This window comes from Phyllobates terribilis, unplaced genomic scaffold (genome assembly GCF_046119375.1).
Source record: "Phyllobates terribilis strain yellow unplaced genomic scaffold, ASM4611937v1 Scaffold_3__8_contigs__length_932513732, whole genome shotgun sequence".
NCBI classification, from domain to species: Eukaryota; Metazoa; Chordata; class Amphibia; order Anura; family Dendrobatidae; genus Phyllobates; species Phyllobates terribilis.
In genome coordinates this window covers 752,459,618-752,474,832 of record NW_027362763.1, presented here as the reverse complement: position 1 = coordinate 752,474,832, position 15,215 = coordinate 752,459,618, and the positions used below count along the sequence as shown (strand labels likewise).

The following is a 15,215-nucleotide window of genomic DNA, read 5'->3' as shown; positions in this document are numbered from 1 at the left end:
AGGGGTATTGCACCTCAACCCAGAGGTGTGATATTCCACTCCCGGGTAAGGATGGAGTGTGGGACTGAGCCCAGAAAGCTGCATGCACTACACACATCCCATTTCCGAGGAGCAGACCAACGGTACTCCCACTTAGAAATGTGCAGGTACGACCGAGTCTGTTCCTGGCTGGAGTGGGAGGGGGGGTGGTACATCCCAAGTAGTGTAGGGGCAGATAGGGGGAGCAGCCTGGGTAAAGATAGGAGCTCATTGGGTGCTGGTCACCTGAGCTCACACATAGAGGGAGTATTTAAGGTGGGCACCATCTAAGATCAGGGTCAGTCTGTCAGAGTGGAGGCAGTCAGCGAGTCTTTGCAGAGGAGAGGAAGAGAGCAGAAGAGGAGCAGAGCAGCCCCAGGCCCAGAGAGAGTGAGAGAGGAGAGTCAGAAGGACCCAGAGAAAACAAGCAGGAACTCTGAGAACCCACATACAAACACAGGGTGAAGAGTTGGCAAAAGGGTACCGGATCCCAAACTGGTGGGGGCTAAAGCACACCCCAGCCAGAGACCGGAGGCCGTGGGCAGGATCTGCCACGGCCACCCACCACATCCACCCTGAAGGCAAACCACGAGTAGGGTCAGGGAACCCAAGGCCAAGGGTTGCCCAACAGAAGGCCCGAGGAAGCTGGACCTAGGTGGATCCCTGGTGGGGACGGCCAGAAGACAGGACAGGAAGGAGGGCTCAGGGTCACGCTCCGGACTTGCTTGGGGGTTGGCTGAATCCAGGACCTGGTGGACGCAGCACGGCTCGGGTGGTCACTTGAAGCTGGAGTGACCGGAACATCAGCAGTGAGTAAATACCCTAAACTGCACAACCCGACTCTGTCTTTAATTACCATCTATGCTGCACCACCACAACCCCCATCCTCTGCACCTGACCCCCTGAGGCTATACCCCACCCGTTGGGGGTTATACTATCAAAAGCTGCACCAACACCATCAGCCTCAGCGGACCCTGCTGCAGCGGCGGCCGTAGTGACCGCAATACAACGGGTGGCGTAGTCGACATAAAGAACTTTATAACATCTGTAGGACTGCCACACACACTGAGCTTGACACCCTGGGCACGGACCGGGTCACAGCCACTCGGAGACTACAACCCCCATCTGATCCGGCTCCGGGTATTCCCCTAAAGAATATGGCCCAGGGGGCACGTCACTCTCAATTTACAGGGAAAAACTGCATAATACATTCAACTAAAAACTTGTCATTTATATACAGCAAAAGGAAAATAAGGGTTGCAAGTCCACCTTCTGTCCATTCAAAAGAGCTGTGCAGAGCCTGGATCATGGGTCTCTTGTGGGGTCCCAGCGGTCGAACCCCCCAGTGATCATTAAGTTATCCCCTAAATATGGATAGAAGATAACTTCATATTTTGAAAATAACTCTTTATGGTCAAAGTTTAACTATAGCTTCAGTTACATATTCCAAGCCAGACATAGGTCGCTTTAGTTATTATTGATTATGTAATTTCTACCTGATTGAGTCACTTCTGTTCATTTTGATATCAAAGGCAAGTTTGACCAAACATTTCTTCAGAAGTGTCGAGACACCGTTGTGTGTCACTCCTTCACACGAAAAACTGTCCCTAGTCCAGAGATGGCCTTCTCCAGACCTAATGGTGCAGGATATGAAATGGCCAAAATTCTATATTTCTCCTGTTGCGTTTTTGCAGTAATGCACAGGTGCAATGGCTCTTAGTTGCCAACTGTCTACTAGGAAATAAATATATTGATTTATAATTATAAAAGAGATTGTTAGTTAAAAAAATAAAAATTTGTCAATTTAGGGAAATCTGTATTATAAGCTGGGAGTCCCATATTCAGAATCTTTTTCAAAGAGTATCTCTCCCTCTGGAAGACCAGTCCTGTCCCTTCATCACACAGGCACCCTATTGATTTGAATAGTTAATGTGTAATGCTTAATTTCCCCAGTAGTGGCGCTGCAGGAAAACTGACACATGTTCTCAGGTTTGGCACATTGCTTTTCAAAGTTACGTACTGTACTAGCAGACATCACTATTAATCAGGATACAATGTAACAGTGATTAATATATCAGACATCACTATTAATCATGATACAATGTAACAGTGATGAATATATGACAGGTTTCCACGTTTTATGCAGCTGTCCCCTTTTCTTGTATATGTTAACATGGAAATTTACCAATAGAAGACTGGAATCATCACACTGTGCTGCAGTTATTTTTCCCAAAATAAATTAGAGAACAATAAAAAGGAAGTTAAACGAGGAAATGCAAGCAAAAATTAAAAGAACTTAATAGGACTAAGATGTAAACTCCATGACCTACAAATGTAACTTTAGCTAATCTACATTAAATAATGCTGTCACCTATATCTTAATGGAAATCTGTCACCAGGTTTTTGACACCTAATGTGGGAGCAGCATACTGTAGAGACAGAGACCCTGATTCCAGCAATGTGTCACTTACTGGGCTGCTTTCTATAGTTTTGATAAAATCACTGTTTATTAGCAGGAGATTACCACTAGGGGACTAGTAAACCTGCTGCCATATAGTCTTCCATATTAATGAGCTCTGTATAAAGATGCCCCCACCACTGATTGGCAGCTTTCTGCCTATGCACAGTGTGTACAGAAAACAACCAATCAGTGGTGGGGATATACTGAGCACAGTATTCAGAGAAAGAGTAACAGATAAAACAGACTTTATCAAAACTGCAGCAAGTAACCCAACAAGTGACACATCGCTGGAATCAGGGTCTCTGCTCCTACATCATGCAGATAGCAGATGGGTGACAGATTCCCTTTAAGGAGATATGAGCAGTTTGGTGGGATTCTCGCACTATGGAGTTGCTTTGATTGTGAAGTGCACTGAGAGTGTGAAAAAATGCATAGCTGCCATTGTGAGTTTTGTTTTTTTACAGCTTTCTATATGTGATAAAAATGACCAGGCACCCTGATTACGGTGGTAACAAACTTGTAAAAGCTTTTTATTATTATTATTATTTAGGTCACGGAAAAAAAATTGAAATTTGATTTTAATGTGTCGCGATTTTTTGAGATCCTAATGTTTCCTTATTTCCATCAACGAAGTTTTATGAGGACATGCTTTTTTCAAGACATGCTAACTTTTTTATTGGTTCCAATTTGAGTTAAATATGTAGTTTTGATCGCTTTTGTTTAATTTCTGGAGGAAGTGCTGCGACAAAAAAATGGAAATTTTGACATGGCAATTTATTTTTGCGTTATAACATTTATTGTAAAGGTTAAAAAAATGGGAGTAATTAAAATGTTTATATTTTTTTATTTTAGTTTTAGGTGCTTTCAGGGGATTTGAACCTATAAACGTTTCACCACTTGTTCAATGTACTTCCATACTCCATGTCAGGAACGACACCGACGGGATCACACAATATCCCACCGCTGCCGTCGCTTTGTTAGGATTGTCAGGGATTCGTGAACACACGATCCCAATTACTGACTACATAGCTATCGGCAAGCGAGCAGTGAGCGTATGAGGTACACACCTCCGGAATCCAACGCATGAAGAATGTGTATACGTCCCAGTATGATCACTGCCAGCTTCCTGATAGCCCAATTACGATTATTCGCTGCCACCACCAATCAGTTTTAAAATATAATACAAGAATGATCGGATGCCTGCTTTCTGGTAGCGTACAGTACAGACCAAAAGTTTGGACACACCTTCTCATTTAAAGATTTTTCTGTATTTTCTTGACCATGAAAATTGTACATTCACACTGAAGGCATCAAAACTATGAATTAACACATGCGGAATTATATACTTAACAAAAAAGTGTGAAACAACTGAAAATATGTCTTATATTCTAGGTTCTTCAAAGTAGCCACCTTTTGCTTTGATGACTGCTTTGCACACTCTTGGCATTCTCTTCATAGTTTTGATGCCTTCAGTGTGAATGTACAATTTTCATAGTCATGAAAATACAGAAAAATCTTTAAATGAGAAGGTGTGTCCAAACTTTTGGTCTGTACTGTATATGACTTCAGGGGGAGGAACGATTACAGAGCACAAGAAACAGGACTATTTAATTTTATATTTAATCCAAAAGGGAGGCAGTGTTTATGAAAAATATGCAAAGATTTTACAAAGGGGGACAAAACAATACAGAGTATACAGTTACACAAAATAAAAGGGATTAAGAGAAGAAACTTACTAGACTGATCGCAGAAACTATTCAGTTTAGCTGGAGGGAGGCACTCCAGTGCCCTTTCCATGAACGTGACCCCTGCTTACACATAAAAATGTAACTTCCAGCATGATTATGGACCCCTCTTCAGCTGGGTCTTTTATGCCGAAGGGGGGAACTCTAACTTCTGTGATGACTCCTCGCTGGTTGATTGCAGAAGCTCGCAAATGGTACTATATTTTTTCTTACAAATTTACCTTTCCTTAGAGATTACACATGGCATATCTGTGGTCTGTTATTTTTGTACTGTTACATTATAGCTCACCGGAGGGGCATACAGCTACGGAAAAATATGTGTATTGTTCCTTAGCTAACCCCGCCACTAAAAATATGTGTCCCATCACAATCGGAATTATAGAAACTCCGATGTTCCATATTTCATGTTGGTGCCTGTGTGTCTGCAGATTTCTGTTGAGCAAACGGATTTTGAAATTGAGGGTGACCCTGCTCTTGTGTGGAGTGTGACAGCATTCCTTTGAAGTTTAAAGGAGCTGTTTCTTCTGTCTTTCAATCCCATTTGCTCAGCTGTCTATTTATCACTGGCCTGTGCTACTAGGAACTACATTTGTATGTTAATTAGAATGGACACTTGGTGGCTCCTGTTTGCATAGAAGCCACTTCTCTAGAGGGTCAGCTCCTGTTCCCTTGACAAGTAGTATAGGGGAGGGGAAGAGAGAAATTCTTAATATTTTCTTTGACACTCCAGTATGTAGTGAAACTGATGTTCTTCTATGAAGCCTATCAAGTATCTGGGGTTGATAGGAGTACCTTTGTCAGGCCCCTGGCCGCCTATGGCAACTCATCGGCACGTTGTAATCACTTTGCAAGGGGGCCGATGGATGCCTAAAACAGTTATGCTGCTTTAATGCTACTGGCAGAGATTTAAAGCAGCATTTAAGGGGTTAAATAGCAGCAATCAGAGCTAGCCCTGGTCACTGCTCCTAAGAGTTGGATGCCGACTGAATAAAAGCCAGTTTCTGCTATATGTGGAACTGACCGAGCGCCTGATACCGCTCCATTCACAACCACCCAAAATAAAAATACTAGTATTTCCTATCTCTAGAAGTGGTTAATAAAGCCAAAAAAGCTCAAAGTTTAGTAAAAGAAAAAGGGAAGATGCCAGTTAAAAAAAAAATACAAATTAAAAAATGAATTAAGATGAAAATGTAATTCTGCCACACAAAGTCATTAATGGAAACAAGACCATTAAATATTTTGGCCAATTTCTGGACTGCTGTATCTGAAAAATATCAAAATCCTTTCCATATTCTGACTCTAAGAACAAACGTGAACTAATTGTGAAAGCTCTGAGGAGCGTGTACACCACAATAGTGATCATAACGATTTTTTAAGTTCCCTGTTTTAGATTTTACTTCATATACTGTAAATTCCACAGTGCCATGAATGCCTGAGGGTAACAAGGAAGGGGGCTCCCAATGCAGAACTGAAGACTTGACACCCACACACCAACTTCTGTGTGCCTCATTTCACTTTCAATCTTTTATAGAGAAATATTTAAAGGGACGTAGCCACATATTATAAAACATAACCCCAACAAAAGTTTAGTCATATAAATAAGCATTTTTTCGCATACAATGTCATTATGGCTCTGTGCATACGTTGTATATTTTGTACCAAGCATGTAATGGCCAAATTCACAGTACTGTAAATACAAAATAACATTGGTAAATAATTTTTTAGTAATATTTAGGGCATGAATGCCACATAGTCCAAACCATGTAACAAAATAGTTGCAGTGTCAGATAATCCCAGCTCCTGCCCAGCCTCTCTTCTCTCCCCATTGTCATCCTTCATTTCCAGCTTTGGAGCTCATTCTGGTGGTCCGTGTACTGTTCTTCACACTGGAGCAAGGGGAGTTCCCTCAGTGGTCAGCATGTTATCCTTCTGGCCAGAGCTTCCTCTAGTGGTCAGCATGTTATCCTTCAGGCCAGAGCTTCCTCTAGTGGTCAGCATGTTATCCTTCTGGCCAGAGCTTCCTCTAGTGGTCAGCATGTTATCCTTCAGGCTAGAGCTTCCTCTAATGGTCAGAATGTTATCCTTCAGGCCAGAGCTTCCTCTAATGGTCAGCATGTTATCCTTCAGGCCAGAGCTTCCTCTAATGGTCAGCATGTTATCCTTCAGGCTAGAGCTTCCTCTAGTGGTCAGCATGTTATCCTTCAGGCTAGAGCTTCCTCTAGTGGTCAGCATGTTATCCTTCAGGCCAGAGCTTCCTCTAGTGGTCAGCATGTTATCCTTCAGGCCAGAGCTTCCTCTAGTGGTCAGCATGTTATCCTTCTGGCCAGAGCTTCCTCTAGTGGTCAGCATGTTATCCTTCAGGCTAGAGCTTCCTCTAGTGGTCAGCATGTTACCCTTCAGGCCAGAGCTTCCTCTAGTGGTCAGCATGTTATCCTTCAGGCCAGAGCTTCCTCTAGTGGTCAGCATGTTATCCTTCAGGCTAGAGCTTCCTCTAGTGGTCAGCATGTTACCCTTCAGGCCAGAGCTTCCTCTAGTGGTCAGCATGTTATCCTCCAGGCTAGAGCTTCCTCTAATGGTCAGCATGTTATCCTTCAGGCTAGAGCTTCCTCTAGTGGTCAGCATGTTATCCTTCAGGCCAGAGCTTCCTCTAGTGTTCAGCATGTTATCCTTCAGGCTAGAGCTTCCTCTAATGGTCAGAATGTTATCCTTCAGGCCAGAGCTTCCTCTAATGGTCAGCATGTTATCCTTCAGGCCAGAGCTTCCTCTAATGGTCAGCATGTTATCCTTCAGGCTAGAGCTTCCTCTAGTGGTTAGCATGTTATCCTTCAGGCCATATCTTCCTCTAGTGGTCAGCATGTTATCCTTCAGGCTAGAGCTTCCTCTAGTGGTCAGCATGTTATCCTTCAGGCCAGAGCTTCCTCTAGTGGTCAGCATGTTATCCTTCAGGCCAGAGCTTCCTCTAGTGGTCAGCATGTTATCCTTCAGGCTAGAGCTTCCTCTAGTGGTCAGCATGTTATCCTTCAGGCCAGAGCTTCCTCTAGTGGTCAGCATGTTATCCTTCAGGCTAGAGCTTCCTCTAATGGTCAGAATGTTATCCTTCAGGCCAGAGCTTCCTCTAATGGTCAGCATGTTATCCTTCAGGCCAGAGCTTCCTCTAGTGGTCAGCATGTTATCCTTCAGGCTAGAGCTTCCTCTAGTGGTTAGTATGTTATCCTTCAGGCCAGATCTTCATCTAGTGGTCAGCATGTTATCCTTCAGGCTAGAGCTTCCTCTAGTGGTTAGCATGTTATCCTTCAGGCCAGATCTTCCTCTAGTGGTCAGCATGTTATCCTTCAGGCCAGAGCTTCCTCTAGTGGTCAGCATGTTATCCTTCAGGCCAGAGCTTCCTCTAATGGTCAGCATGTTATCCTTCAGGCCAGATCTTCCTCTAGTGGTTAGTGAACTGCTGAAGGTCCTTCTAATTAGATCTTTTCCTGACATCACATGATTCAATAGGACTGCTTAAAGGGGTGGGCCGAGACACAAATTAATTTTAATTCTAAATCCCTATATATTTAATGTCATAATCTAATCTATTTTCTAATACTTTCTAATGAAAAAATCCCTATCCTTCCCTCACAACACTATCTAACTGCTTTTCTTTCCTTTCTACTACTTCCTCTTTGATGACTTTGATTTGAATATCCCAGTGCATGCTGGAATATTCATATGAAGCATCGTCAGGGGGCAGAGGCTGCGGTCACTGCCACAGCCTCTGCCCCCTTGTTGAAAAGAAGCTTCATCAGTGACTTCCGTTTCAGAGGCTGGGCGGCGCTGGTCTCTGCACTCCGGGTATTCTTACAACGTGTACTGACAGTGTGCTCTCTTACCGGCTCATTACTAGCTGCTATTATATCTCACATACACTCCACAGGACAACGAGAGGGATTTCTGTTCTCCTATACTTAGCTCATAGCTAAGTAAGTAATAGAAATCGAACTAACAGCAGCGTGGGGTATATAATATAGCAGAACTGAGCAGTATAGATGTAAATCCAACTCTGGGGTGAGGTAAAAGACTTGTTGGAAAGCTCTGCACAATCTTTCTGTGTTTCCCTCTGCCTGTTTTTTTACTTTGCTCCTCTCTTCTCGGTACTCCTACCCTCTTCAGTATAATAACCTATGTAATCTGACAGTTCACTCTGGTGGCATTCTGTCTTGTCTTGAGCAAAGCTGAGTTCAGATGTTTTTTTTTACAGTAGAAAACAAGATCAGGAGACAGGGGAAGAGGTAGGTCCTAAGTCAAGAAGGAAGCAGAATTCTCTGATAAGATATATTACAAAACTTAATGTATTTGCATTTATTATTGGCTTATTCAAAATTTGTTGAAAGTATACTCCCCTAATATTCATTTTGGCCAAGAAATAAGGATTCAGGAGACCTCCTCTATTAACTCAGAATTTCTTAACATGATATATGAAAATTGGACATCTGGAGAACCCCTTACATTGCTTGTAACATGGTTTTAGGTGCAGTTTGGAGAGAATAACAAGAAATTACTCACTTACACCTTAGCCTACATACTTGTATCTCAAATGTACCTGACCAGTTTCCCTGTACTAATGCATCTTTTTTAAATAGAGGTCAAAATAGCTTCTTGTTTTTAAACCTCCCATTAACATTTATTATACTGTACATTGTTGCCACAGATGTATCACAGCTGAACTTTGTCTACTAAATATTATTTACTAATGTGCTCTAGATCAGGAGAATACCTTTTATGTTGATTTCTTCCATTCCAAATTCATTATAAGATCTTACATGTCCTTATCCCTGCAAAAAAAAATAAGTTTTCTACTTTCCCTTAACTATCCTCTCTAAAGGAATCTTAATTTCCTCATCGACACTTTCACCTCCAACTTGATTGCAGTCACATGCTTCTGATGTCAGGGCCCATCTCTTTAAAAGGGCTATCTGAATATTTAAGAAATTAATCTGATTGCAAGAAACTTTATTAAAAGACAAACTGTGATACCAGTCACTACTCATGGATAACCCGTAAGGCTGGGTAGTCAAGAGATCTGAGGTCAAAAGACAAGAGAGTACATCATAGCCAGAGGGGTGAGACGAAGGCATAGTCAAGAAACAGTCAGAGGTCAATATTCCAAGAAGGTAGCGGATCACGACAAAAGGGCTAGGCAAACGGATGGTCAAGACAAATCCTAGGTCAAGCAGCTACAACTGGCAGTAATCAAAGGCAGAGAGCTGGTTAAGTAGCCAGGTAATTAATTACTCTGGACAAGAGACTCATGGATGAAGCCCGGCACACCCTGGTCCTGATTGGACGGCTAAACTGTCACTCTAGACACTGACAGCCCAGCACGCCCCAGCATCTGATTGGACGGATAAGCTGTCCATTACCATACTGACAGCACGCCCCATTCCTAGATTGGATGGCAGAACTGTCATTCAATGTGTCCAGACACTCAGCTAGGAGGACTCATGACACAAACATTTTTGATCTATTAACATCTCTCTTGATACATCGCTGAAGCCACAGTGGACTTTGTTTATTTTTCTGGGGCAATGAGACCACTGATTGGCGACAGCGGTTACATGCACATACTCTAAGTCATCACTCTATGAAAGCAAACATAAACTGGCGAGAACATTGGAGAATCCACGGTGGAGTCACAGGGGATGCACAAGTTAATAAAGTTTTGGGGGTTTTGTAACCAAAACATTTCCTGCAGTGAGTTTCAAACCTTAACTTCTTGAACTAATATATCACCTATATAGCAGTTTTAAAATTTTAAATCTATTAAAAAAAATCCCTTTATTCTAATGATTTTTTTATTGTAGTGTTTTTTATTCTGTTTTCTGTGACTGGAGCGTAGATAAAAAACTGTATTGAGATGTTCATTGATTTTCATGGTAGAGTGTTTTTTAGGCATTCTGTTTGATCTGTGCAGGGGTCATTGTGCTGCAAGGGGTTGAGCTCTAATTTTATTGTTATCTATATGTAGCACTATCCCTATAGAGGTGCCTACTGTCATTCTATTCCTGCCTGTGATGAGATGACTGCTGAAAGTCAAAGTGTCAGTCTATTTTTTCAGTACCTGATGTAAGATATGCAAGATTATATGTTCTTTTAATATAGACAGTGATAGACAATTTAAAAAGACAACACATAGAATATAAAAAAGGGATAATTTTCTGATCTCACTTTCCCTTTAAAGGGGTTGTCTGATGCATAAAATGTCATATATAAATATCTATTTTTAAACCATAACTACTTTTGTAATTCGCTTTATTTAAAAAGATCCTTCCTACTATTTCTATACAGCTAATTCCTATATCTGTTCTTTAACTTTACTTCTTCATGTGACGCTCCGGTTGAGTCCCAGCATTCACTGGGAGTTTTGAAGACGGGCATCATCAGGAGGATGGCCCTGCATTCACTTCCCCGCAGCGTCTATCAGCCCCCTGGAACATGATGTCATCAGAGGGAAGGAGAAGTGACAGTATCTTCTTTCACAGCACTGTAATGGGAATGGCGGTGAGGGACTGACCGCAATGCTGCCCCACAACTTTTGTCACCACCCTGAAACGGATCGTCATCATGGGGTGACATTGTGGTGACACCCCCTGCTTCTATCATTGCTTCTCCCTCATAACATCCCATTTCAGTATGATGAAAGAAACCATATTTTTTTCATTTTTCCATGGACATAACTATAATCTTTTGATCCGTTTTTGTTTAATTTTTTGGAAAGTGGATTGAACAATCAACAGCAAAGCTTTCCAGCTGTTTTTACTTTTTTTTTTTTTTTACAGCATCAGCAAAAGTGATTAATGCATTATTTTGTGCTCGTGATGATAACAATTTAACATTCTTTTTTATTTTATATAAGTAATCATTGGAAATTGGCAAAGCGCTCACTGTGTGTTCATGTTATACATTTTTTTTTGTTATTTTATTTAGCCTTTTTCTTTTTACATGGTTTAGTCCCACTAGGGGATTTGGCCTGACAATTGCTTGATAGCTGATATAATAATATACTAATATTTTCGCTATGTACAGTACAGACCAAAAGTTTAGACACACCTTCTCATTTAAAGATTTTTCTGTATTTTCATGACTATGAAAATTGTACATTCACACTGAAGGCATCAAAACTATGAATTAACACATGTGGAATTATATACTTAACAAAAAAGTGTGAAACAACTGAAAATATGTCTTATATTCTAGGTTCTTCAAAGTAGCCACCTTTTGCTTTGATGACTGCTCTGCACACTCTTGGCATTCTCTTGATGAGCTTCAAGAGGTAGTCACCGGAAATGGTCTTCCAACAATCTTGAAGGAGTTCCCAGAGATGCTTAGCACTTGTTGGCCCTTTTGCCTTCACTCTGCGGTCCAGCTCACCCAAAACCATCTCGATTGGGTTCAGGTCTGGTGACTGTGGAGGCCAGGTCATCTGGCGTAGCACCCCATCACTCTCCTTCTTGGTCAAATAGCCCGTACACAGCCTGGAAGTGTGTTTGGGGTCATTGTCCTGTTGAAAAATAAATGATGGTCCAACTAAACGCAAACCGGATGGAATAGCATGCCGCTGCAAGATGCTGTGGTAGCCATGCTGGTTCAGTATGCCTTCAATTTTGAATAAATCCCCCACAGTGTCACCAGCAAAGCACCCCCACACCATCACACCTCCTCCTCCATGCTTCACGGTGGGAACCAGGCATGTAGCGTCCATCCGTTCACCTTTTCTGCGTCGCACAAAGACACAGTGGTTGGAACCAAAGATCTCAAATTTGGACTCATCAGACCAAAGCACAGATTTCCACTGGTCTAATGTCCATTCCTTGTGTTCTTTAGTCCAAACAAGTCTCTTCTGCTTGCTGCCTGTCCTTAGCAGTGGATTCCTAGCAGCTATTTTACCATGAAGGCCTGCTGCACAAAGTCTCCTCTTAACAGTTGTTGTACAGATGTGTCTGTTGCTAGAACTCTGTGTGGCATTGGCCTGGTCTCTAATCTGAGCTGCTGTTAACCTGTGATTTCTGAGGCTGGTGACTTGGATAAACTTATCCTCAGAAGCAGAGGTGACTCTTGGTCTTCCTTTCCTGGGGCGGTCCTCATGTGAGCCAGTTTCTTTGTAGCGCTTGATGGTTTTTGCAACTGCACTTGGGGACACTTTCAAAGTTTTCCCAATTTTTCACACTGACTGACCTTCATTTCTTAAAGTAATGATGGCCACTCGTTTTTCTTTACTTAGCTTCTTTTTTCTTGCCATAATACAAATTCTAACAGTCTATTCAATAGGACTATCAGCTGTGTATCCACCTGACTTCTGCACAACACAACTGATGGTCCCAACCCCATTTATAAGGCAAGAAATCCCACTTATTAAACCTGACAGGGCACACCTGTGAAGTGAAAACCATTTCTGGTGACTACCTCTTGAAGCTCATCAAGAGAATGCCAAGAGTGTGCAAAGCAGTCATCAAAGCTAAAGGTGGCTACTTTGAAGAACCTAGAATATAAGACATAATTTCAGTTGTTTCACACTTTTTTGTTAAGTATATAATTTCACATGTGCTAATTCATAGTTTTGATGCCTTTAGTGTGAATGTACAATATTCAGTCATGAAAATACAGAAAAATCTTTAAATGAGAAGGTGTGTCCAAACTTTTGGTCTGTACTGTATGCTTGACTCTGAACCACTGCCGCGTTTCAGTGAAAAGCCGCCAGGAACCAAGTCGCATGGGAGACTAGTCAGACAGAGGGGCATCCAGCAGCTTCTACCCACCCACTCCCCCTAGTGATGGGTCTTTCCCTGTGTGTGTCTATGGAGACCTGTGAGTCACAGGTCAGCGACAGGGAGAAGCCACCAGAGATCAGCTTGCCTGACTAATCCCCAATGAGGCTTGGTCCCACTGTTAAAATATGTTTTTCTCTGAAAGTTTCACAGTTAAACATACCTGGCTGAAATAATACAGCAAGTGCCTGATATATGCTGTCCGTGGATCAAGCAGCATGTATCAGCTGTCAAGTTCCCTTTAACCCATGCTGCTATTATCACTATTTTTCCTTTGAAATCCTCTCGAAAGTCTGGTGACCTTTCATCACCTATCTCTCTGCTGAATCTCTAATGATCTAAATTTATATAGATTGGTTTCTGTCTTTTCTATGTCATCCCTTCTTAAAAATCAAGTATCATATGATAGAACACAACAGTAATGAAACTGGGTGACAGCTTGCTGGCATTCACAATGTTAAAAAATGTCTCTTGAATACAATAGAAACAGATACAATAGATAGATAGAAATAGATACAATAGAAAATGTTTGTTAGTTCCTGAATACAATAGTCCTCTTGTGGCCCCTTTTTCTAGTATAGTATGAAACGGTGCCCCCAAAAGACTGTGACCCCATTTTAGGAACATTTATGTTAAAAAGCCAAAAACACAAGTCTCTGTAATCAACTTTCCAGTAAGTAAGACTCTTTAACATTATGGGCAAAGTTACTTACTTTCTTCACAAGATAGCCATCTCGAATTTTCTGCGGCTCTCTCTCCATCTTCTCCTCCTCGTCAGAAAATGAGAAATGACAATTTCCGAGGTTGTGACAGAAATAAATGTTGGTCATTGACTATCTGTTTCCGTGCAGGTTTAGTAACACTTCATTGACCAATCACACCCTGTGCTAGTAGTTTCCTCATTTAACAGTTACATAGGGGAAGCAATGTCAGAGCAGTGGGTTTTTCCTAACCAAAATGTCATTTTAACAATGAAGGATAAACTGTGGCACAGTCATATATGTGAGCAAGTGGTGAAAATGGGAAAAGAAAGAAGGTGTCTTGGTCCTGTACCCAGTATTATTAAAGTTTTCATATAGGTCTATAAATATATAATGTAAACTGCTCGGTACAAACTGAGAATTTATGAAAATACAATTTCCATGAGCCTAAGGCAAGTCTTCTTCATCCAGTAATACAGGAACCACATGTAATCTGCAACACCATCAAGCAAGAGGCACCACTAACCAAACACCATGAAGACCAAGGAGATCTCCAAACAAGTCAGGGACAAAGTTGTTGAGAAATATAAGTTAGGGTTGGGTTAGAAAAAAAATATCCCAATCTCTGATAATCCCCCGGAGCACCATCAAATCCATTATCATCAAATGGAAAGAACATGGTACCACAACAAACCTGCCAAGAGAGGGCTGCCCACCAAAACTCTCAGCCAGATATAAGGCAGTGTCTTTGACGTCTGTGTGGTAATGAGGCAGCAACACGAGAAAGTTCAACTTAAATGTCTTTATTTGCCAACTTACAAAATAAATCCAAACTTTATTATCCGGTTCGCAGCCGGAACGTCCGTATCAGTACTTGCCGTTGGCGCCTGCACCACAGTATAACTCACGGGTCCTGTAATGGCTTTGCTCTCTCCAGTTCTGACGTGTGTTCAGTCTTACACAGACAGGCATGCACTGAGCCTCCTGCACTGCTGCTTGCAAACCATCATTGACACATCCAACCCTTACTTGAAGGTTTAAATAGGAATCCTGGACATGGGCCATTTTCAAGAGCTAGACTGGAGGGAGAGATCAATCTCACTACCTTCCTACAGATCTCTACAAAAATAAAAACCCATGTCAGGTTTTCTTAACTATGACTTGGTCAAATAGCTTGTCCCAATTCCACACTCACTTTTACTTTTCGTTGTAACCACAGCTGTAGCTGTAATTACAACACTCTCCAGCGGGTTCAGTATGTTTCTATGTACATCCTGGGGGACATGTAACTACCCTCATATATCATTTCACTCACTGACTCACACCCTCACACCGGGGAAGGAGGGCATTAATCAGAGACATAGCACAGAGACCAAAGGTAACCCTGAAGGAGCTGCAGAGTTTCCAAGCAGAGAATGGATTATCTGTCCATACAGCCACAATAAGCGGTACACTCCTTAGAGGTTGCCTTTGTGGAAGAGTGGGCAGA

General features: G+C 41.9%; 1 protein-coding gene across 2 annotated transcripts in view; it reads right to left on the bottom strand.

Moving 5' to 3' along the window:
- PLEK (pleckstrin) overlaps positions 1–13,888 on the bottom strand; it is a 49,039-nt gene extending 35,151 nt beyond the window's left edge. For both annotated transcript variants that reach the window (XM_073673326.1, XM_073673327.1), the window contains exon 1: positions 13,739–13,888. In XM_073673326.1, the coding sequence (XP_073529427.1) occupies positions 13,739–13,855 (117 nt within the window). In that variant the 5' untranslated portion in view covers positions 13,856–13,888. The remainder of the gene's footprint in view (positions 1–13,738) is intronic.
- Between the last annotated feature and the right edge of the window lie 1,327 nt (positions 13,889–15,215).